At 36.6% G+C, this 27,150-nt stretch overlaps 1 protein-coding gene and 1 long non-coding RNA gene across 10 annotated transcripts in view; one reads left to right on the top strand and one right to left on the bottom strand.

Annotated features, from left to right (window-relative positions):
* LOC116156373 (uncharacterized) overlaps positions 1 to 5,527 on the top strand; it is a 62,884-nt gene extending 57,357 nt beyond the window's left edge. For 4 of the 5 annotated variants that reach the window (XR_010383218.1, XR_010383215.1, XR_010383214.1 and 1 more), the window contains one exon: positions 2,834 to 5,527. This is a non-coding gene — a long non-coding RNA (uncharacterized LOC116156373). Of the gene's footprint in view, positions 1 to 1,728; positions 2,024 to 2,833 lie in introns of those variants that run through there. The other variant, XR_010383217.1, reaches the window with a different exon arrangement.
* Positions 5,528 to 5,894: 367 nt separating this feature from the next.
* CNTN1 (contactin 1) overlaps positions 5,895 to 27,150 on the bottom strand; it is a 287,326-nt gene continuing 266,070 nt past the window's right edge. For all 5 annotated transcript variants that reach the window (XM_010974876.3, XM_010974883.3, XM_031462744.2 and 2 more), the window contains one exon: positions 5,895 to 8,359. In XM_010974876.3, coding sequence (XP_010973178.1) covers positions 8,283 to 8,359 — 77 coding nt within the window. In that variant the 3' untranslated portion in view covers positions 5,895 to 8,282. The remainder of the gene's footprint in view (positions 8,360 to 27,150) is intronic.

The raw sequence follows: 27,150 nt of genomic DNA, 5'->3' as shown, positions 1-27,150 counted from the left end.
GATGAGGTGGTGTGATAAGGAACAACTTTACGGTGGATGCAAATGTAGAGAGGCTATTGCTCTTGGCAGCCATGCTCATCTCAGCTCACCGCTGGGACTCCAACCACCTAAGCTGATGTCTTGCTTCCTCATTAAACTAAACAAATGAAATTCAACATCTTAACCCAAACATAATGCTCACCTTCTTTAACCCAGATTTGGCCCAGAAGGTGTAAGTATTCATAAGAGCTGTTAAATACCATAGTTTATCATTTCTAGTACACCCAGTGTTTTTTATATGTTAATATCTCTGAAGATGGGATGCATCTTACAATCTACAGCATCTTTTAATTGCTGTGGGTCAGGAGACAACTATGCCTTAGTTGTCACTGCCTGCACATATATGACTTTGGTCATCGCTCTTTACTGAGTTAGAAGTATTTGGGGGATAACACATGTTGAGTTTAATTGCTTTTTAAATAACTTATGATTCATCATTAAGGCCAAAAATTTATTATGTACAGAAGTTCGAGGAAATAGAGGATCTGGACATATAGGAATACATTTTTTAGTCCTGTTAGCCAGACCAGACAATTTCATTTGCTTAAAATTCTTGTCAGCAAGTCTTTATCTTATGCTATGTTACTGTACAACATATTACCCCCAATACTTAATGGCATGAAACATTCAAATATTTGTTATCTCACCCAGTTTCTGAAGGTCATAAACATGAGGGCAATTTAGTTGGGGAGCTCTGGCTCAAGGTCTTTTGTAAGACAGCAGTTAAGCTTTTAGCCAGGGTTGCAATCATCTGAAGGCTTGACTGGGGCTAGGGGATGTACTTGTAAGATGACTCACTCACATGGCTGTTGGCAGGGGGCCTCAGCTTCTCACCATGTGGGTGTCTCCACAGGGCTGCCTGAATACTTCTACAACATGGCAGTTAGCATCTCCCAGAACAATTGGTCTGAGAGAGAAAGAGAAAGAAAGAGAGAAAGAGCAAGATGGAAACAACATTGGCCTTTTATTACCTAGTTTCCTAAGTCCCGCAGAGTCACTTCTGCTTTATTCTATTCACTAGAAATGAGTCCCTAAACCCAGCACAACTTCCAGGGGAGGAGAATTAGTTTTCACCTCTTAAAGCAATAACTATAAAAGAATTTGTGGACATATTTTTTAAATGGCCATATTAACAGTCTGCTAGTGTCTGGTGAGACTGAGAAAGTATTGGTAGAATGAGTACCAGTAGTTTGGAATAAATACTGGAGCATCTGCTAAGAAATGATGCATACACCAATATCACCAAAGGGTGGTATTTTGTGGCAAAAATACAGATATCAATTACTCAGAGTTTAAGATTGATTTAGAAGAGTCACAGTTTGAATGTGGAAAATTTTTAGACTGTACATAGTTTCCTTTTTGTCTGTGCATAAGGATCACAAGTCATAAAGATCTTTGCAAATAAATAACTCTTCCCATGAATATAAAGCAACATTCTACATGATAAACAAATTTTGTGTTAGTTTAGTTAGGAGTATTTTTTCTTTCTTAATGGTAAACCTAATGGCTTTCTAGATCCAATGGGATTTGGTAAGTATCTCTGATAGATTGCCTCCTTTGACTCCAATTCTTCAGGACTCCTTATGGCCACACCCTTTGCTTAACTTTAAGGTGCCCACCCACGTACGTGGGTGACCTACCTTGCCCCTTGGCTCAGGGTTTCATAATGTGACTTTATTTGGTTAATAGGATATTAGCAGACATGAAACAAATGCTTGAAAGGGTACACGCATGTTTCTACTTGCTTCTCTGCATGCCTGCTGTTGTCATGGGAACATGCCAGAATGAGTCCGCCAGAGAAGGATGAGAAAAACGGAGTAGATCCACGTTGCCCCAAGGGCCCCAGCTAAAGGCAGCCTCTAACAGCTGATCGTCAGCCTGCTCTCAAGCATGCGAGAAAGCCCAGTTCACATCAGCAAAGCCACATTTCTGATTCACTGCTGACCCTGATGTGTGAGCAATTAAAGTTTATTGTTATATGCCACTGAGGCTTTGCAGTTGTGTTTCTGCCACATCATTGTGGCGATAAATAACTAGTATAGTTCACTTAAAATAGTGTGTGTGTTTTCAACACTTTAGTATGGCCTGCCTCTTCCCGTTGATTAATTGACATGATTGTCTATGTGGATAAGATTTTCCAATAAAGTTCTGAAGTCCCTTGGACACTTGTACTATGTCTGGATATACACATCATTCCTTCCCAGAACAATGAATAAAATGTAGACAAGATTGCTTGACAATGTCTTTCTCTCACCCCTCATCAGTGGAAATGTTACACATGTAAAATGTAGTAAAAGGAAGATTTCAGGGCCAACCAGACCCTTTTCCCTATTCTTTTACATTCTGATATTGCATTCAGTTCAACTAAAATCAGCTCTACCTGACCAAGGGTGAGTTGACTTTTTTTTTGTTTTTAACAGACGTACTGGGGATTGAACCCAGGACCTCATGTATACTAAGCGTGCATTCTCCCACTGAGCTATTTCCCTCTGCATGGTGAAGTGGCTTTAAGTTGACTGTGAATGCTAAGCTCTGTGCTGGAAATAAACAGATAGCTATGAAATGACCTGAATTAAGAATTTTAGAAGCCCGATAATGTGAACTTGCACATATCTGGTAGAAAGTAACAGTAGGAGGGGAAATTTAAAATTTGTTAGGAATTTACTATATGCCAAGTATTTTTACTCTATTGTCTTTTTAAATCATAGAATTTTAGGAAGAGTAAGTGGAGTGGAGAATGTTTTTGCCAGTCCGATACCCTCCCCCTGTTAATAGCACCTAATATTTCTTTTAGGGGAAGTCATCCCTTCTCCACCCCATGTGGTCCTGGTGGAATTTCTCTTACGACGCTCTTGCCACCTTCCAATTAACCAGAAGAGTAGCCAGGAGGCCCAAGACGGCTAAATAAAATACACTCACCTCCTGAGGATAATATGAGTCTTTTTATGAGATTTGGTATCTACATTAGGTCAGGAAAAAAGTCTCTGTTACTTCTGGGCCACCTGCCAGCAGAACGGAAGCTTGGAACCGTCAGCACCTGTGGTTGCTGCCACAAGGAGAGAGTCTGCCTGAGAATAACTCATGTGCACAGAGAGAAGCAGAGTCAATGGATGGAGAGACAGTCCTCTGAGAGCATTATTTAAGCCCATGCATCCAGTCTATCTCATCGATCCCACTTTTGGAGCCAATAAATTCTTTTTTTTTTAAGCTTATTTGAGTTTTAAGCTGCAACTGAAAGAGTTCTGAATGATTTAAAAGTGTTATCCTTGTTTCATGGAAAAGGAAACTAGCCTCCAAATGTCACATGACTTGTCCAAGATCTCATGAGGTGTCTTACGAGGTAATATCCAGTGGAACATGATCACAGTTCTGTCCAATGCCCGTGATCTTGCATAATTGCATTTTAAAAGTTTAAAAAAATGTATTCACAATAAAACTCATCCTTTCGTTGTGCAGTTTTATGAGTTTTGGCCAGTGCACAGATCTGAGTCACTGCCACCAGTTTCGGCGCCCTCAAGGGGCTCCCTCACACTGTTCCTTTGTAGTCAGACCCTCCTCCTACTCTTAACACTTGACAACTACTGATTTGTTCTCTGTCCCTAAAAAGTTTTGCCTTTTTTTCAGAATGTCATATAAATGGAATCACACAGCCTTTTGAATCCGGCTTCTTTTCACTTAGCAGTTGAAATTCACCCATACTGTTGGATGTTACCAGCATAAATGCTTTATGAAGTCATGCTTCAAGCAGCTTTTCAATCATGTCCTCTTTGGTGTGATTGGAGCATATACAGGTTTTAAAAAAGAGGAAAAGAGACACATACTGGGTTGAATAGTATTCTACCAAGATTTCCATCCAACTGGAATTTAGGAATATAATCTTATTTGGAAATAGGGTCTTTGTAGAAATAATCAAGTTAAGATGATGTCATTCTGGATTAGGCTGGGACCTAATCCAATGACTAGTCTTCTTAGGGGAAGAGAGAAATTTGGACACAAAGACACGAAGGAAGGGGATGTCACATGGCCACAGAAGCACAGATTGGAGACAGGCACCTGCAAACCAAGAAACGCCAGGAATTGCCTGCAACCGTAAGAAGCTACAAAAGAGGCATGGAACAGACTCGCCCTCAGAGGCTCCATGTGGATCTGACTTTGCTGACACCTTGATTTTGGACTTCCAGCTTCCAGAACTGGGAGAGCTAGATTTCTGCTTGAATTCGCTTAGTTTATGGTCATTTGTTGTGGCAGCCCTTGGAAACTAACACAGGAAGGTACGAAGTTACAGGGCATTGCCTTTAAGGCAGCTTCCATCCAAGAAAAGAGCCTAACTGAGGAAACAGGATACATGAAGACTGAGTTCCTTCACTTTACAGTTTTGCCTTAGGATGGGTTTGATTGAATTCTAGAGCCAAGTAGTAACAGCCTCGTGAATACTGATATGTATTTCCCCAGGTGTCAAATGTATTACTGCTAACTAAAAGGTGAAACCTGTTTTTAAAATATGATAAACAATGTAGAGATCTATCTTTGGCCTCCCCATCAACCACTTTTAAAATAAACTCATCCAAAATCACCATGTTACCATTGTGGAAAAAAAAAATGTTCAAGTTGGGGAGGAGGGGGCCACCTTTCATCAATCTTTTTATTAGCAATCTCCAGAAGATTAGAGACTCAGGAAGTTAGGTATTAAAATTTAATTAACTTTCCAAGTTACATGAAAGAAAAAAATAAGGAAAATCCACATTCCTTCAGAGAAGAAATCTTCTAAAGTGCATCTCAGTCTGCTGCTTGGACTTGAGATACAAATTAGGGGATATTTTTAGGAGACAAAGAATGTATAGCATTTTGAGACTTAAGATGTACAGCCTATGGGTAATAACTGAGCAAGTTAGTCACAAGTAAATTAGCATTTTAGACAAGCCAAGAGAATGGATTTTTTTCTTAAGAGATATTTAATGTCTACACGATATTTATTATTGTTGATTCAGCCAAAAATATCAGTTAATCTACCTAAAAAAAATAGATTGCTATGTCTCACTGTCCAGATTGATTTGGTAAGCCTGAACTGGTGCCTAGGAAATCTATTTGATTTTTTTTCCCAAATTCTTCAGGTCATCCTGATGGACAACCGAGTTGGAGAACAGCTAATATGGAAAATGCTCGCACAGAAAGAAGCTTTGATCTCCCAAAGCCTGGGGAATTAGAGCTGAGGTCAATCCGAGGTCAAATACCAAAAGCAAAATATTAGAATGGAAGTAATATAATACTTAGGGTCAAGAAGCAGAGGCAGGGTCCAAAGGGGAAAGCACGATTTAGGGTGGAAGCAAGCTTCATGAAACAGGAAGGGAGGTCAGAATGCCAATGAGAAGTCACAGTGAGCACAGGCAAGGATTGGAAAGCAGAACACGGGAAGTCCTGGGATTCAGAATTTGAGGTTCAGTCAAGCTCAGGGCACGGTGAAGACTTTACCTGCACCAGATTCCTGTCTGTAGAGTCAGGCTACTAGGCAAATTCCTCTGTTAAGAGTATCACCTCATTCAGGATTCAATTAGTCTCTTATTTTTTTTAGCATCTAGCAGCTTGCTTTAGTGTTTAGCATTAGACTGAGTGATATCCACTAACATCTTCCTAAGTTGAAGTCGTCTCCCAGAGGATCTTATTTCGTTATAATAATGCTTCTGTGTTTGTGTGTGTGTCTTTGTGTTCGTGTGTATACTTTTTGTAGAACCCTTCAAACATTGAACGGTTTTTTAACATGTAATATTTATTGCATTTTATTACACTTTCAGTGAAAACCGTCTAAAAATGAGTTTTCAACCTTAGGTAAATTGAAAGGACAGTTGTTACTTCTTGGGTAACAGTAAGACATTTATTTCTTTATAATTTGTTTTCATTCATAAAAAGGACAAAGCACAGTCCTATGCTACTCCATTGAAAAAATGATAAAAAATAACTAAAAAAATCAATTCAATATTTATCAGTATCAAAGAAAACTACTATCACCTTTCCTGAAATACAAAGAAACAACAGATGTGTCTCTATCTATATAAAGTTTAATTAAGAATCTTGCGTCTTAAAGCGGATGATACATTAGTTAGTTTGACAACAGTTTAAAACTGATGGTCCCAGTCAAATTTGTACAATGGTATGAGGAAATGAAAAGCTTGAGTTACCAAGGTCTGAGAGATTTTAATCTACCTTATCTCTGTCACAAATTTAAAATGAAACAAACAACCTCCAAAGTCTGTTTTTTTCCCTTACTTTCAAAACCATTTCATGCAGACTCTAACCAGTTTTGCTCTGTATTACCGTACATTAGAAAATAAAAGGCAAGCATGCATTTGGCAAAAGATTTAGTTGTTTGTTGATTATATAAAAACGCCCAACGTGGGTCACATTGCAAAAGGAAAACCCCAAAGTGTAACAATGAAAACACAAACATTTGTACAGAAGGCTTATGGAGTATTCATTTCCCTCAAGTATGAAGAGATTTTGTTTCTTTTTTTTTTTTTCAAATAATTTACTATTTATGAAATCTAACGCTCTTAAGACTGTTGACGTACTTTCACTGGGGAGTCATTCCTTTCACTTATTTTTAAAAAGTTTCATTTTATAACAAAGAGTTAAATGTAAACCAATGAAATATTTATTGGTATTTCCATAATGAAAGCTCTAAACATTTACACATAGATATATTGTACAAAAATTATACAAATTAAAGAAAGGGGGGTAAAATAGTAATAGATCTATTTTGCTTCCTGTAAATATTTTTTTTATGAACCTATAAGGTCTCCTTTCTAAAAAGATAAACTCTATCTCTAATTAGCTAGCAAGGTTGTGCTAATAAAATAGGATTATACCTCTTGAAGCATCCGACATTGCACTATTTCATAAGCCAGCTAACCCTTTATGACTCGATTTCTTTCACATCCACACTCACATTTCCGTGCACACCATGGAGAATGAAGAAATGTGCATCTTCCTTTTCACGACTTATAAAAACCTAAAGCACCAACACGTGGGAGACGCCAATGGACAGACACATTATTTGTCTCCTCCCGGCCTTCCAGTTTTGCATCCTCTTCAAAGTACCCTTAGCAACATATTGATTTGGTATTTTTAGCCAGTTTTCGGTATTGCATTGAAGTGGGAAATGAGTTTAAAACTAAATTTAAAAAAATAAGGAATACTGTAGTTTTTCCAACCTACAGTTGATTTCTTGTTTCCATACCTTTAATCAAGAAAGGTTTTACTTAAAAATGAAGCACAAAAAACAAAGACACTAGAATATTAGATAATTCTGAGAGTCACTTAACTGTCATTCCTAGCTGTGTAAAGACTGTCACATCTCAATTAAAAAATGGAAGCACTCTACTTTTCAAAATTCGTCATTTCACGTACGAATAAATACAGCAATATGATGATACTCTACAAGAGCTGTGATTTTTGAGGTTGATGATAAGAAAAGCATAAAATAACATCAGAGTAGATTACAAAAGTAAAGAAAAAGACTTCATATACTATGTTAATTTTACTTTTAAAAAACTAACTTAAAAATATTACTGATTCTGAAAATCAAGTATGTAGAATATTTAATTTAGAAAATTACTCACTTCCAAAATAAGAACACTGATAAGTTCTAGAATTTGGCTTTCAGTACTCAGAATGTTTCAACTCATTCAGTAAAATGATTTCATGTTGGAATTTATGTCAAATGCTTCAGTTATACTCTTATTTTTTTTCCCCCAAGAAAACTCAAAACGTCATGAATGATAGGGGTCATTCAAAAATACGCAGGACCCAGAACAGAGAGGACAGTACATTTACCACATATGATCAACATTTCAACCTCTATTATACTTCACAACTTGTTATTGGATTTAAAGCACCTGCATATGGTGATTTCACTTTCACTCTACGGCCTATGGTATTGGATTGAACACTGGAGCTTGTCCCATTGGATTAAATCATGCAACGGAAACAGAATCAGGTTAAGTGGTTTATAAGGCATATTGGAACGAGTTAAAAATCATTTTATATCCATTTAAAAGTTTATTCTTTTGGATGAAGGGGTTCCCGAATGCCTCAGTCATAACGTATGTTGTAAATCAGTCAGATGGTTTGTTAAAGTGTAATTTATTTGGCTTAGGACGGAGCCGCAGGGATTGGAAGGAACTGTAGCCATCACAGGGATGAAGGGTGTCCTCTGAGCTGGGTTGGGGACAGCAGCCGTCACACCACATTCAGAATTCCAAGTAGACAAGGATGCCAAGGGCAGGCAGCAGTAAGCCGAGAAGACATGGTGATAGCAGGGATGCACCTATAGTGGAAACCAAAAGGCGTGTGTTATTTCACTGAAACGGTCCCGACGGCCCAGTTGCCCTGCTTTGGGGAAGGTCATATTATGTAACCCTGAAAACCAAGTGGGTCCTTTAAAAAAAAACAGCTTCTCTTAGTCTTAAGTGACTTAAGGAAAACAAAACTGTTTGAGAAAGGATTTTGTGTGTGATAGCATGTGGACTGTTTATACAACATGATCATATAAATCATTTAAGACAGTAAGATCACAAATGTTGATGTTTTTTCCTATGATCCAGCAGTCCCCAACTCCTATCAGAAGGCACTAGGTGAAGAAACACATGTAAATAAATAAAAAATCATAACTAAGCTGTTAAAAATAAGATAAAGAGATGTAGCAAAAAAACTAATAATGTTACCAGGGCAATGACATCATAGGTATACTGGGAGGTCTTACATAATTCATAACCTGATGGTTTTAAAACATTTAGGTGCTTATATCCAATGATTTGAGAAAGTATTTTTGATAATAGTCAATAACCTTCTATTGAAATTTTGATCTCAAGAACAACTGTCCTGATATTAAAAATAAAATGCTGTGCATTAAAAATAAAAAGTAATGTAATATTCTATAGGCTTAAATTACGTCTTGAGTGCTACCTCAAAGGGCTCCTCCTGGGGGTCAGGTCAGTTTGTAGGTCCACAGCCAGCCTCACTGGAATTCCTGAGAAAGGGCTGAAAAGTGTGACTGACTCGCCACAACTATCAGGCACTGTCTTCAATGAACACACTGCTGGAGTGAGTGACAGGCTAAAAATTACAGTCAACAGTCTGTAAATATAAGAGATTTGTGTCCATTTTTGGAAGTTTGATCTCTAAATTTGAAACTTTAAATCATTGGTATGTACAATATCAACAGTGGCCCACACAGCCCTTTCTTTGGAATATTCCTCTTATATTCAGGAAGATTCAAGGAATTTCTCTGGAATCTCGTCACTGGAAGTACATTCATACTCCCTGTGCAGTGGGAGATGCTCGTGGTCTGCCCACACGCTGGCATCTCGACCGTCGCCCTGTTGGCAGCATGCGGTGCTGCATGGAACATACAAGAGAGAAAACACCATCAGACACAGATAAAGGGTTCTTAGAAGTGAGGAAGACAGTGACTGTCCAAAAGTGAGGACCGAGCAGCAGGGCAATAGAAACAGCCCTAAAGCAGCTGCTCATATCCTCATTATTAGAGATGCTGCATGATAATGTTATCGGTTGCAGCGATGACAATGACAATGACTGTGATGGATCCTACTTACTGTTCTACAGCTGAGACAGACACCACTCTGGCCCTTTGTGTGCATTATGACATCAATACAGTAGCCTATGATGGAAGGTCTAGTATCGTATAGATTACATAACTCAGATTCAGGTAAGATGACTTGTTCAAGGCCCATGGCCAGTAGCAGGCAGAGCCAGGACTAGAGCTCAGACTGGCTTGGCTGTGATGCCCACGCTCGCTCTGTCCCTCTGCCACTTTCTGCAGAGAGCTTTGGAAAGGGATCCCTTCTAGAAAAGCATCAGGACACTGCGTCCTGCACTTAACGTGTCAGGGCAAGGGCAGAGGCGGAAAATGACGCACCGGAAAGCACAGAACCTAAGCTGTTTGAAAGCATCTTTATCCTTGTAGTATTTCTCCTTCTATTTTTCTACATAGATGTTTAAAAAACATGTCACAGCCCATACATTATTTTATTCAGTAAGATGACCGATAATAAACCTCAATCGCACAGAAAAGCACTCGTTCTCTGTGTCTGACCTGACTGAGATGATCTTTCCTGAAGACCTTTGTCTGAGAATGAGTTTAGGGTATCTGCAACGCTCTGTCCTTGGACCACAGATTGCATCAGTGATGGGTACACGTTCACGGACTCGCCTGAATGTGTGGCTTGGCTCAGACAAACTGTGGCCGCAGGAAGAAGGTTAGTGAATTGTGGATGCCATTTTGAAGTTTTGGTGTTAGCACGAAAACCAAACACAATTTCATAATTTGTGGCTTCAACATTGGGATATTTGATTTATTTAAAATAAACGCTTCATGTTTATGTGTGTTCTATTTAATTCCTCTAATGGCTCAAGCTTATGTAATTGTGGTCTTTATCTTCAATTCTCTTCCACATTCCAAACACAAATTAGAGACCGGCTTGAATTACTATTTAAAGTCATTTTAAATGTGGGATCCTTACATTCTTGAGGGGTTTTCAACATATATTGGTTTTTCTGTCGAACGAAATGTGTATCATAATACTGCTGTCAAGTATTCAGTACTTACATTGTATGTAGTAAACATACATTTTGCTTTTCACATATCTACTGAATTTCAAACATAAACCATCAGTGTGGTGAATAACCTTTCCCTATCAGAACAAATGTAAAGCCAATTTAGAGAGTTAAATTCCTTCCGTTAAATTTCTTGATTTTTTAAAACCTAAACTGCTCAGATTTCTTTTTCCTTCAAGAAGGATTCCTGCTAAAGGGAGTTACATATTGAAAAGAAAAACTTAATTAAAAGTTAAGCAGTGCTTAACAATCTCTGAAAGTATTATGGTCAGTAGGGAGTCACTCTAGTGAGTTTTCAATACAAATCTTTTTTCTGACGCTTAAGTTTGGACATCATGGTCCAATACAAATTGCTAATGCTCGCTATAATATTGGGAATGTTTCCTTGTGGTGTCACTTTCTGTGTTCACAGTTGTTAATATCTCTAGACTGTGGACAACTTCAGGACAGGGACTACGCCCAAATCGTATTTTCAGCCATGTTGACTAACACCAAGCCATGCATATCATGAGTACTTGAACCGTAAACTTACAACATGATAATTCTTCCACTTTAAGCCCTGTCCCTTTTCTGGCTGCAGAGCACAAGGTGGGAAAATGCTGAGACAGTTTTCCATTTTAAATCAATTATTGTAAGCCTAACTACCTCCTTTTGACAAAAAGAAGTAATGAATATTTACCCCAGTTGGGTTTAAATGTTTCTGGAAAAGAAAACAAAAGAGAAATCAGAAAATAAAATGGATTTTATCTTTGAGATACAGTAAACTTTTTCTATGTTTTTTTGCCTTTGGGTATTATTTTATTATAGTGTCTCTGTGTATCAGCCTGTTTATTTTGCACTTGATAATTTTATCTCCTACGCCTCTTTGAAAGAGCAAAATACTAACCTATGTGAAGAAGAAAAAAAGACAACTTAAGACCTACTTGCAAGTTGTGCCAATAGCTAAGCTGTCTAACTTTGGGCAAAAGAGAATATTTGGACTCAAAATATGGCTCTGAGGCTGGTGTGATCCTTGGCCATTTTACTTGTCAAGGCTGTGGATTTTCCTTCTGTAAAATAATAGGGTTCAAAGTTATAAGTCGTTAGGTTCCTAGCATGGCCATGAGTCTATGATTCTAAGCAAACCATACTGTATTTAAGAATATCAAGCATTGAGCCATAAAATTTGCAAAGATATTTGTTATATTTCCCCTGATTTATGATAATCAAAGTTGATATTTGTTTATAAATGCACATTAAAAGCTTGATCATATAAGTGATAGTGGCTATGATGGTTTTTTTCAAACTGGTGAAACCCACTAATCTTGCTGCTTCTACTTGTTTGGCAATTATGAACCCATATGTCAAGCAAAGTAGGGGTTTTTTGTTTTTTTCGCTTTTTGGCAGCAATGCATGGGTTGCTGGCAGCTTATCCTGGCAGGCGTATCCTTTCCCTACCGTTGACTCTGGCCCTTCCCCTGTCAGGAAATGCTAGCTTGCAAGAAGGCATTTCTTCCTGGAGAAAGGAGCAAGGAGCAAGCATTTCCAATAGAGTGATGATCAATCATTTGCTGGGAAATGTAGAAGCAACTTCTAACTACTCTAATTTCTTCTATTGGCCAACAAGCACACGCTAAATAACCTAATTTTCACATAATTTTGGGTCCAGATGAGACTATGATTCTGAAGACTTTTAAACTGATTTACTTGTTTCTTTAGAAATGGAAGGTCAGATTTTCGCAAAAGCACGAGCCTTGGCATTAGAAAGAATTCTGCTTGAATCCTGTTGCCCTCACCTGAGTGCGTGATGATCTCTTACAAGGTACTTAATCTCTCAGAGCCTCCATTCCCTTATCTGTAAAGTGGAGAGTGCAATATTTCCATAGGAGGGCATCTGGGATAATTTAATGAAAAAAAAAGTAAAAAATACAGAGGAAAAGCCATCTGATAATGGTGAATTTGAAATCTGAAACTTAGTATGTTCATTTAAGAAAATTCTTATTCAGTGAACACTTAGTGAGAATATGCTGAGTATGGGATGAGATAGAAGAGACACAGAACTCAGTATTTGGGTTCTACCCAATAAAACGTTCAACGTATTTATAATGGATTTCATGGATTTAATTTTTTCCTCAACTTATACAAAATCTTTAACAAATAACAATCCAGTTCTTTATTCACAAACAAACAGAGCCTCTTTAGTAGATCACCTCTGCATCTGGCATTGGAAATAGCTGTTTGGCAGAATATGTCACGCGTAGCCCTGGTTTAGCAGAACACATCAAACTATGACTGGGGTCAGTTTTTCTCAACCTTGATGCAAGTTACAGAGGCGAGGGACTTCAGATGCCCACTCTACTTTGCCATACTCATAAAAACAAGTATTAAATGATCCCCTCCACTGCCCCAAACTTGCCTTTCCCCAATCAGTTTTTGAGGCAAACAGACAGTAAGCAGAGTCAGAGAAAAAGTTTAAAAATTTGCATGTGCTCCATGCCCAGGCGAACGGTTCCTCTTTAGTGCTAGGCTGGAGGGACCTGTTGAGCATGTCTATGACTAAGATGTCCTGGACATCTTCAGAAGCTACAGACACTTAGAGATGAAGAAGGACTGTTCCCTCTGTCTCCCCCTGCCTCCTAAGCAAGACACACTTGCTTGTTCTATAGCTTTGCCTCTTTATGTTTTTAGGAGACCATCAGGTGTTTTGTACTATTGACAAAGAAGAGTCAGAGTAAAAGTAATTGGTCATGACAGTCAATTTTCCTTCAACGTATAAGTGTATGTAATTAAAAGAAATCCAAATAAAGGGAAGCCAGCAGGGATGTCTTCCCACAAAGTCCACTGAATTTTCCTCCGTTCTTTTTTTACATAAATTTGAGTAAAGGATCTTTTGCTGATTTTAATACCCATGCTCAAGGTCATGGCAGGCACAAGGTTTGTTTGTAGGTGAGATCATGGAACCAAAATGGCTCAGTCTATCATGAGCCTGGATGTTATCACTATATAATCATAGAGGGTCTGTTAGTATAGGCAGCCCTAAAATTATAGGAAAGATGACGTGTTTTTACCAGGCACATATTTGCCTGCCTATTTCTAGTACCAATATTTGTGGGACAAATCACCCTCCAGTTCTAGGAAAGAATAGGTATCTTGCCTTTTAAATTTACTTAGAATAGCAGACTTTTCAAGAGATGAGTGCTATGGGGGTGACCCAGAAAAGCCTCTTGTCAACTGGACCGTGAACCCCAAAGTGGAAACTGTATCCAATTTCACGTGGCTCTTCTGTGGGATCCCAATTAGCAGCTGTCATTCATGTGGCTGGCCTACCTGGGGGTGGTTTCCAATTCACACGTCAGGTTTTATCAAAGTACAAATGCAGGTTAATTTCAATTTAAATGTTACCTCTGCTTTTTTTTTTTAAAATCAAATCTTCACCTACCCATGAGGAAAACTCCAAAATTTAAATATACAGATAGTGATGATGTAAAAATAATAAAAAATTCTTTAACATTATTTCACTTATTCACAAGTTTTCTGTTCAGTCTGGCCCATAACATGTCATCAACAAATATTTGCTAACTGGATTGTTTTGATTTACTTCTTTATTTTTGATTTACTAAGTGCCTACTCTGTCCAGGGAACTTTTGTAACATGTTATTTTGCTTAATTCTTACAATACCTAGAGGAAGTGTGTCTCATTAGTCTCATTTACATATGAAAGGCTGAAGGCTTCGATTTGCCCACTGAGTACAAAGCAAAACTGGGTATTGAATTGAAACCTGATTCTAAGCCCAGTGCCATTTTCTCCACCACAAAGATGCTCCGTGAATGCTTCTTAATATGGCTAGATAATGCAGTGGTCCAGCCTTCCAGAATGTAATGGGCTGAGAGTTGGAAATTATTAAACCAGTACCTATATGCTCCCACAGCTACACCAGCCAGGAATCCTAGTCCCCCACTGGTTTTCATGCGGTTGGTCAGAGTCATAAATACCTTGGAAGCTTTCCTAGGATCAAACCAGGGCAAAAGTCCCATTTGATCTTTCTTGATTCATCTTGGCTTTGGGGCTATGACAAAGGAGCAACTCACCTGATCGAGGTGGTATTTTGCTATTTAAAATTTTCCTTCCTAATATGATCCTGAACTCATTTGTTTGTCAGATCTTGGGGCCTCACTGCAGGATTCAGTGTCATCCATCTATCCACAAGGATTAATTTGTGCCTCTCTGGTTTTCCATATGCACAGGAAGTCCTTATAAGAAACTGTCCGAATTCATTGAGTCTTCACAACTATTAAGAGGATCATAACCAACTGAATCTTCGTTTTGTACTTCCACGGGAGAAACTGTTTCTCAGATGTTTTACCATGAGTCTGAAATGTATAAGGAGTTACTGGCTGAACTCAACACTGGTTACTCTAAAGGATTTCTAAGAGTTTGTGCTTGTTCAGTAGAAAATAGAAAATAATTCCAATCACTTTAGATGGTGTCTGCATGGAATTTTTCCTATATTTATGAATGTTTATATATTTTTCAGAATTTCTTTTCTTTCCAGAATGCTCATTCTTAGTCATGTTTTCACGGTGCTAAACTCAGATATTTTAAGTTCTTTCCAAATTCTTTTTAGGTTCCAAAAAGTGCTATCTTGCAATCTTCTTGCAGAAGGTTAACCTCCATCACTTCCATAAGGAGTTTATTTTAAAAATCAACATAGTAGTTACTCCTTGCTAACCAGCAGGATTTCTGGGAAATGCTTTAAGAAACCATTCTGTTTATACTGAACAAGTCAAATTCACACACAGTGAATGGAAATTTCAATATCTGTACTTCTGCTAGCAGTACCAGTCTTCCAGTCATTCCACTACAAAAATTTTGGAGTAATTATTGACTCTCCTTCCACAAGACTTGTGCCTTGTGCCTTTCTGTCTCTTGAAAGTGTATTTTCTACAGAGAGACATTCAGATGTTAATTGATAATGATACACTAATGTGTTTGAAATCACATAATTAATTTTCAAGATATTGAGAGAGATATTACAAAATCTAGAAAGAAGTTTCAGACCAATGATTTGCTTTGACATTTATTTCAACTAGACTGTCCTATCTCTTTTTTTTTTTTTACTTAGTTTTTCCATATTAGGTTCTTCAAAGTTTGTCACAGCACCACCTCTCTCTCCCGTTATACTCTCGGTTCCATTATTATTCTTATAAAATATCCCCCTCCTTCTGAGTTACTTAGCTCAGTTAATGATGTTGCCATGCACTTAATTACTCAGAATAGAATACATAGAGTCATGTTCAAAGTACTTTTTCCCTCCCTTGCAATACGTCAACTTGGTCACCAAGCACAAGGATTCAGTCTTCAACTCAGCTCCAGAATCTCCCTGCTCCACTCTCTCTACTGCCCCTGACATAGTGGTTCAGGACCTCATCACCATTTACTTAAACACAAGAAAAAGTAAAAAATAAATAAATAAATAAAAAGGAGAAAAAGAAAATAACCAAAACCACAAATTCAGTCAGCACCCTGTTCACAGTCTGTATATAACCTATATTCCAACCATCTCTACCTCACTGTTTTTTTTTTTTTTTTTTTGAATCCCGTATTACAGAGTCACTGAGTAAGATGCCATTTCAATGATTCTCAGAGTCAACATTTGTTTCCAAACTGAAATGCTCTTTTACCCCCTTCTATGCCTGGGAAATCTTCATTGATTTTATAAGAGCCATTGAAAGTATCATGCTTTCAAATAATTATGTAGGGATTTAATTACTTCCCCCTCATTGCTTGCTTCTACAACACTTACTACACTGTGCTGCAAATCAGTTTTTCATCTGGCTCATTTTTCTGTGAGTTTAGGGTTCCTCAAAAACAGAGATAATGTTCTTATTTATTTTCAAACTTCCAGGGACCAAGTCCTACCTAACACACGTTTGGTGCCAGTAAATTTTTGTTACACAAGCAGAACTAATGGTCAAAACGTTTTTTCATTGTACCACTATATTCTACTCTGGAGACCCCTTCTGCTATAATTGCATCCACAATCTTTCTTTTTCTATACATGTCTGAGAAAGATCGTTCCTGAGAAAACTCAGTACAAGGAATTAGTTTCCCTATTAAATCCCTATTTGTTTGTAGACTCAAAGTCAAGCAGCATCCCATTTAACCAACATCCAGTAAAACACTCAGATTGTAAATATGAACAAACACGGTCTTTCGTTGATAGTCCATATTTTGAGAATGACTTTGCTTGTTAGCCAGAGGTTATTTTATAATACAGGTCAAAAAGGAAATAGAATTCACCAAGAGACATTAGCTACACACCAAAATGTCACTTTTTTTCCTCTTGTGAGAATTCTCCTAATGCAATTGTGAGATTTCAAGTGTTACTTAAAATCTTTCTTACTCTCTGTAGTGATTTTGACCTATTTTAAGTTGAAAATATGTTTAGAATATAATCTTGGACCAGAAAAACACAGCTGTCCTGTAGAGGACCATAATTAGATGATTGTTTAATTTGACCATATAACTGGTTCTTTTAAGTATTTTAACTTTAACTAAATCCGATGAAATTTCCATTTGTACAGATGGAGTCTAAATAATTAAAAGAAAGTCATCTGAGTTTATTAATTTCTTCAACGATCATTTGGGTGCTGCTTGATTAAATAATGGTAGAGGCTGTGACAGGTTTTTTTATATAGTCAACAAAATGTAGATCGGAGTTGGGTGCTGGAAATCTCACTTCCTATCTGGCATTTGCTACTTATTCTGCAATAAAGAATTACTTATAGAACGACCTATGTATTTCTGAGTGTCTTCATTTTTCTTCTGTTGTGTCATGTCATTTCTCAGCATCAGGTTCCTGTTAAAAATTGCCACATAGAATTCATCTCCTCTGGACATAGCACAGAGATTAAGAGCATACGTGCACATTGAGTTAGAGCTCAGTCACTTGAACCCTGGCTCCTCACCTTAACAGTAATGTGATTCAGGACAAGTTACTTAAACTCTCTAATGCTCAGTTACTTCATTAGAAAAATGGGGATAGTAACATTTACCTTACTGTGTTATTATAACAATTAAAGGAACAGAGAGTGCATTGCTTTTATAAATACCTCATAGTTGGTGGCTCTTTTATTGCAATTACTAAAAAGTTCTTTTTCTGACCTGATCCATTTGTCAAAGAATAGATTTTCACTTTTCTGTGGACTCTGCAAGCCACATTCCAAAGAACTCTTTACTGGACCCAGGAAGGAAATGGTACCAGGCCAGGCCCAGACAGAAGGGCATTTGCACGGTAACAACTGAGATTTAGGATATCATTCAAGATGAGCCAGGATGATCACACTGTTCTGACTATGTCTTACCCCCTCTGGATTTCCAAGGTTGTACAAACTTGAAAGTGGGATGGGTACTGAGGTGAGGCCTATGCTTCTTTTAAAGTAAGAGCAGATCCTAGGCTGTAACACCCCCAGTAGAAGCTGAGAAGGCAGAGAGGAAGTCACTGCTGAGGAAATTACATTGACATGACCCAACTTGTAGACAGAGTTGCTAGATGTTTTAGCTAAGTAGGCAGCACACATCTGGATATAATTAAAATTTAATTCTGATCAGTTCTGCTCTTTTTTTTTTTTTGATAATTTCTCTAATTTTAATAAAATAGAAATGACTTAACTGCCTTATGTTAGTTCATTAATTTCCACATAATGAAAGCCTACTATTGCTGTGCTCAGTGCTAGGGCAGAAATAGCCTTTCTTTCCTTGCAGATCACAGGTAGATCACAAGTAAATCCCAACTGGAGTGTTTATTGCACTCAGAATGCCCAAGACACCTTGGGAGCAAAAACAAGGGGCAGCTGCAGGTGATGGCCGAAAAGGAGTTTCCCAGATGAGGAGGGACGTGAGCTCAGAAAGGAGAGACAGGAAAAAATAGATGTATGTGCTTCACAAATGCCCCTTCTATTGTGATAATAAAATATTTACCAAGAAATGCATTACTAAAAACAGAACCTAATGAAAAGTAATCCTTGATAGTTAAAAGGAAATAAACTCTTATTCTAAGCCATTGCTTTATAATAATCTAATTTAAAGTTACAGTAAATCCCCTAAGTGATACCAATTTCCACTTCATTAATTCATTGAACCCTCCAAAATAATAAAAAAATTGCAAATCCGTTAAAGTTTAGGAGATACTTTACCATCATCTTCTTGAACATAAGTTTAATGGAAGGTAAAATATCCATTCTGTTAGACTATATTTCAAACAATGTCAGAGAAGTTATTAACCTGGGAAAATAGTCACAACAGAAATATTTGCTACTTGAAATAAAGCATAATCATTAGTTTTAAAACTCGCACTGTTGCATGTTATCTACTAAAAATCAGCTGAGGATAAGCCGTAGAGGACTATTGTTCACTGACCACACAGTGTATCCATATAGAAAATACATGAAACCATAGCGACATGGCATTTTAAAATGAACACAAGTACATAAGAATTCATCAAATTTGGATAAATGCATCTAAGACTTAACAATCTCTAAATCTAAACATAAATACATATTAATACACCTAGTAACTAAAAAAATAATTCTTTAAATATGGTATGGCAATTGATCATGTGATATGAAGACATTATGCTGTGTAAAGCATGTTATTCATGTACTAACTTGTAGCATTCATTGGTAACTGCTGAAGATCAAAGAAAATTATTGAGTGATTGCTATGCACTGTGATAAGTGCTCTTGTCTGTATTACCTATAGGTAAATTTTAAAGACGAAAAATTGTCCAAGTTTAAAGTAAGGAGAGAATACCATTTTGTTACTTACTAAAGCAAAAATTGATCATTTTTTTATTGTGATTTTTCCATCTTTTGTCTAGCTAACCTTGCCTCATGTGTCTGATGTTATAGGAAAATATATATAATCTAGGATACTTGGCATTGACAATAATCTCTAATTTATAGGGAAACGCTTACAATCAAATATGACCTAGGAAATACGTATAATATTGAATTTAATATTGCCTGTAACATATATGCCTTATTTTCCTCCCAATATCAATGCTGCAAACCCAAGTACAATTTCTGACTTATTTTATTAATCTCAAATTTTAGTAAAACAAATACTTTCCAGGAAGAATGGCAAAGAGATTTTAAAATATGATATAATTTCAAATAATTGCATAATAATAAAAGGCATACTCATTTTCATTTTAATTTCTTTAAGGGCAATGTAAATTTCCCCCCCTCTGAATTAGAAATTAGTTTATAAAATTTAGATATAGAGTAAAATATCAATTATTTAAAAAATTCCTCTGAATATAATTAATAGTCACTACTATATTAATAGAAACGACTCCTTAAAGAATTAGAGAATAATAAGACAATGGAGCAACTGGGGCTCTTGGCTTATTAATAAATTATATTCCATTGACAGAGGAGTAAAAAGGAAATTAAAAAAATCAAAGCAAGAAATTCTATGTAAATGATACTCTTATTTTTTAACTGAACCCAAGGTCTACAAAGTGTAATAACTGAACAAACATGAGATAGTATATTTTCTGTGATATTTCAATATACCTTAGTTTGTTTAAATGTACTAATAATCACAACATTTTTTGGAAAGGATAGTTTTTTGATCCTAGGAAGAACACACATAAATTATACGTGGCTTCAGAGAGCTGCAAAAAGATGTGTTCAACCATCAAAATCATCATAGAAGGGGCAAAGTGATTAACAAAATCATAAAATAACCAGGGTTCCCAGAAATGAGCGATCTTCTCAAGGACCAGCACCACATTATCATCAGAAAAATAGGCTCAGTGAAAACACAAAAGAGACAGAAGCTAAACAACTTATCCGTGTAGTGCTTTATCCTCTACATCAAATTCATGTTGGATATCGGATACCCATGATGATATATTTATACATTTCGAGGGTTAAGCAGCCACTTACAGTGACTGTATAAAGAGAAAGAATATCTTTTCATTTACAAAAGTCAAAGCTTTTTTAAAAACCTGAGAATATGTAACGCTACTAAATTAACTGAGGTACTTGGAAGAATATAAGAATTATGATGGCTATATATTTCAAATGTGATGGCCTCACTCTTTCTACTTCCAATCTTTTTTCCTTTTAAATTGGTTTGCTTTATGTTTTATGTTTCTCCTTGGATTACAACCTCTTTGTAATTTTAGAATCACATATGCCCAGTTCTCCATTTGCCATGAAAATTATTATACTGAAAATATAGGCACTTTTAAATTGTGTAAATTTTTCTTCATTTGTAATACTTTTCTTTAGATTTTATTGGCTTTCACATTTTATGACTTTCTATACTTTAAGAATTCTTTTCTGCTTTTATTTTAATCATTAAGCATATATTGGGAATCTGATACATGTGTCATAGTTCTGGAGGGCCAATACTTGTTCTTAAAACATTTATGATCTAAGTCTTTGAGACACTTTAGTACATAAATATTAATTTAACTAGCTTTACTTTGCTAGTTTAATTGAAAAAGTAAATATTGAGTCAAAATTCTTTGCCAGGTTCTTTGGAAAATAAAATGTGAATATTTTCTTATGAGTTATGCACTACTTCATTTTTAAAAGGCTTTGTGATAGCTTACAAAGATTCATAAATTATGATAAAGAAAAAAATAATTGAGATGAAGGGAAATAAGTTTAGGAAAAATGAAATAAAGCTTAGAGACAATGATATCTAAATAGCCAGGACATCAACCAATGCTACTACTGAAAAAGTACTTAACCTATACTTACATATTTTTAGTGATATACAATGTTCTGTATACTTTGCTAGAGATATTTTGGAAATATGGCCCTGAATTTGGTCAGGCAATGCAGATAGAGAAATAGGTTAATCATTAAGCTCAATATCCCAAAAGATAAAAACAAGTAATGTACTCAAGAAAATCATTTCTACTTCTGGTCCTCAGGCCAGAGGAAGGATGCAGGTTAAGGGACAGTCCAGCTGGGCAGTACCTGGGATAACAACTAATTTCGGAGAAATAGTTATTGAAATACTGAGTCCTTGAGCATTTAAAAGGTCAAAGGTTGGAAGGATGATCAGGAAACAGCAAAAGAGACTGAGAACAGCATCCCAGGACAGAAGAGGAAAATCAAGACAGACTGGTGCCCAGAAAGCCAAGAAGGAGAAAGTGATCAGCTGTATTAATGCCGCTAAGAGACTGAGTAAAATAGAACCAGCTCCTAGATTAGAAACATGAAGATCATCGTTGATCTGGACAATAGCTATTTTGATAAAGTAATAGAATGAAGCAAATTCAAGACAGGATTTGAGAAGAGGAATTAGAGATGGTAAAGATGGATGAGTTATTTTTTATATTTCGCTCTTAAGAAAAACATGGAACCATGCATTAGCTACAAGGAGAGATTTTCCTTTTTTGTTTTGTTTTGTTTTTTCTTAAAGATGGACAATATTACAGAATGCTTCTATAGTGATGAGAAAAATCAAATAGAAAAAAGAAAGATAATGACACAGAAGAAAAAGGAAAGAATGGCTGAAGCAATATTCTTGAATTAACAAGAGGCATCAGGCTCACATGAGGAGGGCCCTCCTTAGATAAGAATACAGAGCTCAGCCAGGGCAGTGGGAGCGAAGGCAGGGCACATGGGCACAAATTTAGGTATTGGCTGCTTCTGATTCTTTCTATTTTCTCAGGGAAACAGGAAGCAAGTAACTGAGTAACAGACAAGACAGGAAAGATATGTTGGAAATTTAAGGAAGGAGAAGGAAGTGTGAAATCATTGTCTAGGAAATGAGAAAAAAAATGAATGTACTAGAAAAACCTAGTGGAACGACCCAGCAGCACGGTGGGCCCACTTGAGGTGAGTGGTCGTGAATTCAAGGTGTAACCAGTCTCGACGTTGGGTATTTTTATCTAGCCACCTTAAAGCTGTGAGAGTGTAGGCTTTAAGGAAGGGGACAGTTAGGTTTAATCAACGATTTATCCAAGTGAGTATGATAAAGAGAGAGAAGCAAAAGGGAACGGGTGTCTAAGCTGGGGGTAATGATAATTTGTGGCTGTGGGATGTCAGCCAGATATGGAGAGACAGAAAAGTAGGGGCCGTAGAAAAAGTGGTAAGATAAAGTGTTTGTGGCTCCTGATGGGTCAAAAAATGTCAGGAATCTGAGTACTAAAAAGAGTGAGAAGAAAGGTAGGTGGTGGTCAGAGACGAGTATTTGAGATTATGAAGACAAGATGGAATGGTAAAGGTGAACATAGAGCCATGGGAAGGAAGCATAAACGGGAGGCAGCATTTCAAAGAACTGAGAGAGAAGACAGAGTACTGGAAGAATCATCTACATTGTATCTACATGTATATGGAAATCAACAAAAGGTATGTGTGAAGTCATGCTGGAGAGAGTGACAGTGATCTGGGCACAAACTTCTTCAAAGAATGAGTAGAAATGATCCAGGGGGTTGGTAGACAACTTTAGGAAAGGGAAAAGAGTGAGAGAGGCAGATGATATGGGATTTTAAGCAGGGAACTGGAAGCAAGAGGAGAACACTATGGCAGCAACAACAGGAAGCAAGAAGGAGACTTACGACCTACGGACCACCTATGGGCCACCCAGCCCAATGTCCAAGAAGAAAACATATGTATGCTTATTAACACATGAAATAGTATGGTTATTAGCATATTACATAATGAGACTAGGATTAGGTCTAATATATTTTTTTGAAGAAGTGGTCTTGTAGCAGGTGAAACAGTATATGAGAATATCTAGGATTGTTATTGGTGACAGTGATTTGTTGTTTAAATTTATATTTGAAGGAACAATAAATTTTAGTTAGAAATTAGTGAAAATTACAATGCAATTTTTTCTCATTCAAGTTTTGGGACCACTCAAGTCTCAATCCACATTCAAGTCCAGAACCCTTGTCTAGATTGTGATCATGTTAGGGTGGCAGAGGCATGGCAGAGCACAGGTTCATCAGGAAGGAGGAATTAAGAAGCCAGGAAATAAATCTCAGCAATGTTCTCCTAGGGCAGTCTACCCAGGCAATAGAAATAAAAGCAAAAATAAACAAATGGGAACTAATTAAACTTACAAGTTTTGCACAGCAAAGGAAATTGTAAGCAAAACAAGAAGACAACCTATGGAATGGCAGAAAATATTTGCAAAAGATGAGACTGACAAGGGCTTAATCTCCAGAATATATAAACAGCTCATACAACTTAACAACAACAACAACAACAAAAAACAAGCCAATGCAAAAATGGGCAGAAGACCTATAATAGCAATTCTTCAGTGAAGACATACAAATGGCCAATAGGCACATGAAAAAATGCTCAATATTGCTAATTATCAGAGGACTGCAAATCAGAACCACAGTGAGATATCACCTCACACCAGTCAGAATGGTCATCATTCAAAAGTCCACAAATGATAAATGCTGGAGAGGCTGTGGAGAAAAGGGAACCCTCCTACACCGCTGATGGGAATGCGTTTGGTGCAGCCCTTATGGAAAACAGTATGGAGATTCCTCAAAAGACTAAAAATAGACTCACCATATGATCCAGAAATCCCACTCTTGGGCATATATCTAGTGGGAACTTTGATTCAAAAAGTTACATGCACCCTAATGTTCACAGCAGCACTATTTGTACAATAGCCAAGACATGGAAACAACCTAAATGTCCATTGACTGATGATTGGATAAAGAAGCTGTTGGTATATTTATACAATGGAATACTACTCGGCCATAAAAAAAGAATAAACCGCCATTCGCAGCAACATGGATAGATCTGGAGATTGTCATTATAAGTGAAGTAAGCCATAAAGAGGAAGAAAAATACCATATGAGATCACTTATAGGTGGAATCTAAAAAAAAAAAAGATAAATGAACTTATTTACAAAACAGAAATAGACTCACAGACATAGAAAACAAACTTATGGGTAACAGGAGGGGAAGGGGGTGGGGAGGGATAAATTGGGAGTTCAAGATTTTCAGATATTAACCACATATAAAATAGATAAACAACAAGTTTATACTGTGTAGCACAGAGAACTATATTCAATACCTTGTAGTAACCTATAATGAAAAAAATATGAAAAGGAAAATATGTATGTACATGTATGACTGAACTATTATGCTGCACACCAGAAATTGACACAATATTGTAAACTGACTATACTTCAATTAAAAAAAAAAAGAGGCCAGGGCATTGGAAGGATAGATGTGCAGAGATGCAGATACCCAAAGAATTCGGAATTTCCAGGTATACCTGGACTTTAAGGCAACATCTATGGGCTAAGTATTTTGTTGAGCTACTCCTCTGTAATCTACAATGTGCTTGATTCTACCTGATCCCTTGTAACTTACAATGAACACCCTTCCCCCTTTCTGCTTCTCATGGCTATGTGACCATGGCTAGAGATTTGCCTTAGAGATGAGAGTCTATTATTCAGGGACTGCCTGGAGTGGTAGGTTGTAGAAGAGACTGCTGGATGGAGAAATTCATACCCTTGGAATATTCTAAATGATTTATTTTCTCTTCATTTCTGGCTCATTTTGCAGAAAGTGCCTCTGGAATGCCATCTGCTTCACTTCATTCTTGCATACTGTATATAATCTACGAAGGAAACTGATTTCCAGCCTTACCCAGCTATGAGAAGTACTTTGAGATCTAAACATTCCTTCATAAATCACTAAAGCTGGGCTCAAATGTAGTATCAAATGGACCATTGTAATATGTTGATATATCACTTTCCAGTTTAAGTGTTATATTCCCTCTTTCAAGAGCATTAAAGGTTTCCAGCTCTATTTGTGAGAAATTTCCAGGGTTTTCTTTTTAACAGTGTCAAACTCATTTTCTTTTCTAAATGGTTTTTCAAATTTATGTTATAGTGAGTAAGTGTCAAAGCTCAGGAGAGAACATTTAAAACCCAATTCTTTTTCTCAGCACAGACAATTGCCTTTATATTTCCCTGAGAGAGTTGCAAATTTCAACAGAGCCTATAATTTTTCAAAGGAAAATTAATTTTGAAATGGTATTTTAATGGTTGATGTATATATCACTTTAAGATAATATAATTATTTTAATTAACTTATTTGTTGCTCTTATTTCAGGAGAGAATATGAAGTAATATCCTATGACTTGAGGGGAGATACATCTATACCAATATTCCTTCCTTAGGATCATAAAATATTTCCAACTCGCTTGAGTGTACAGAACAGATATCCTAATGCAATTTTTACGCCACGAATATATCAACATTCATTAAAATGCAAAATTGAGTTTACTAATGATTAAAATCACACATTTAAGATATGCCATTGGACAAGATTACCCATCTTGTCATGACCAATTAATTGATGCAAAATATTATGAACAAGTATAAAATTTGTTGAAACTTTATACTATATTCCACAAAGCTTGGTATTATGTGAAGTAAAATAAACATTACTGTTTAGTAAAACTGGAATTTTACTGATACCCAAAGTTCAGAAAAAGGAAGCCCATTTTAAGTGGAACATTGGTTTGTTTTCTGAAACTACTTCAATTTAATTACATTCCTCAAAAAGGTTAAATTCCTTAATTTACAACCTTATTTTTGGAAAGCGCTTACTATATATGGAAATCCCTTCTCATGCTAGGGTCCAATTTTAGTTCCATCAACAGTATTCTTTCCAGATTCCGCCCTCCTAGTATAATTTTCTGAATTTAGAAACCACCACCAAATCCAGCTCTCGAGGGGGAGGGGTCATCTCACAGATTTGAGTATTATGGAGTATTTAATCTAAGATGCAAAGCAAAGACATTTAAAATTCAGTCTGTGACAGTAACGACTTAAACTGTCCCTTCAACATGCCTATTTACCTACTTAAATGTGATTTAACAGTGGTAGTGCCAAATATATATTCTTAAGGATAAACTTGTGTTTAGTGACTTTGGATTTGAGTTCTCTCAACTTAATTTATTGACACAACTCCTTGGTTACTTGTTTGACATCACAAATCCTTGTTCAAGTCACAGGATCCATGTTAATGATTACCCCTTATTACTTCAATAAAAAATAATCCTGCTTAAATTTTCTGCTTTTGAACCTAACTTTCTATCTTTCCCATAACTTTCTACCCTCTTCTTCTTTTTTATGAATTTTATGAATCGTTGACCTATGTTCCTCTTCCTTTTTCTATACCCATGTTTATTTAACCTCATTATTTAACTTTGTCTTTTTTGCAATCTGGTTAACTTTTAATATTAAGCAGAAATCTTCTTCTCTCTGCTTCCTTGCTAATACATTCTCTTTTTTTTCAAATGTTCACTCCTCAAGGATGATTTTTCCATCCCTAGATTCTTGGTAAATTTTTATCACTTTGAGTAATCATGGAAATGGCATTTTATTAGTTAAGGCGTGGACTTGTGACCCAATTCTAGACAATATGGGAAAGATTCTCTGAGGGACTTCTGGGAAAGGTCCTTCATTTTAAAAACAGAACTACACAACA

Source organism: Camelus dromedarius, chromosome 11, assembly GCF_036321535.1.
Source record: "Camelus dromedarius isolate mCamDro1 chromosome 11, mCamDro1.pat, whole genome shotgun sequence".
Taxonomy (NCBI): Eukaryota; Metazoa; Chordata; class Mammalia; order Artiodactyla; family Camelidae; genus Camelus; species Camelus dromedarius.
Note: the sequence above shows the minus strand (reverse complement) of the source record. Positions and strands in the feature narration are given on the sequence as shown.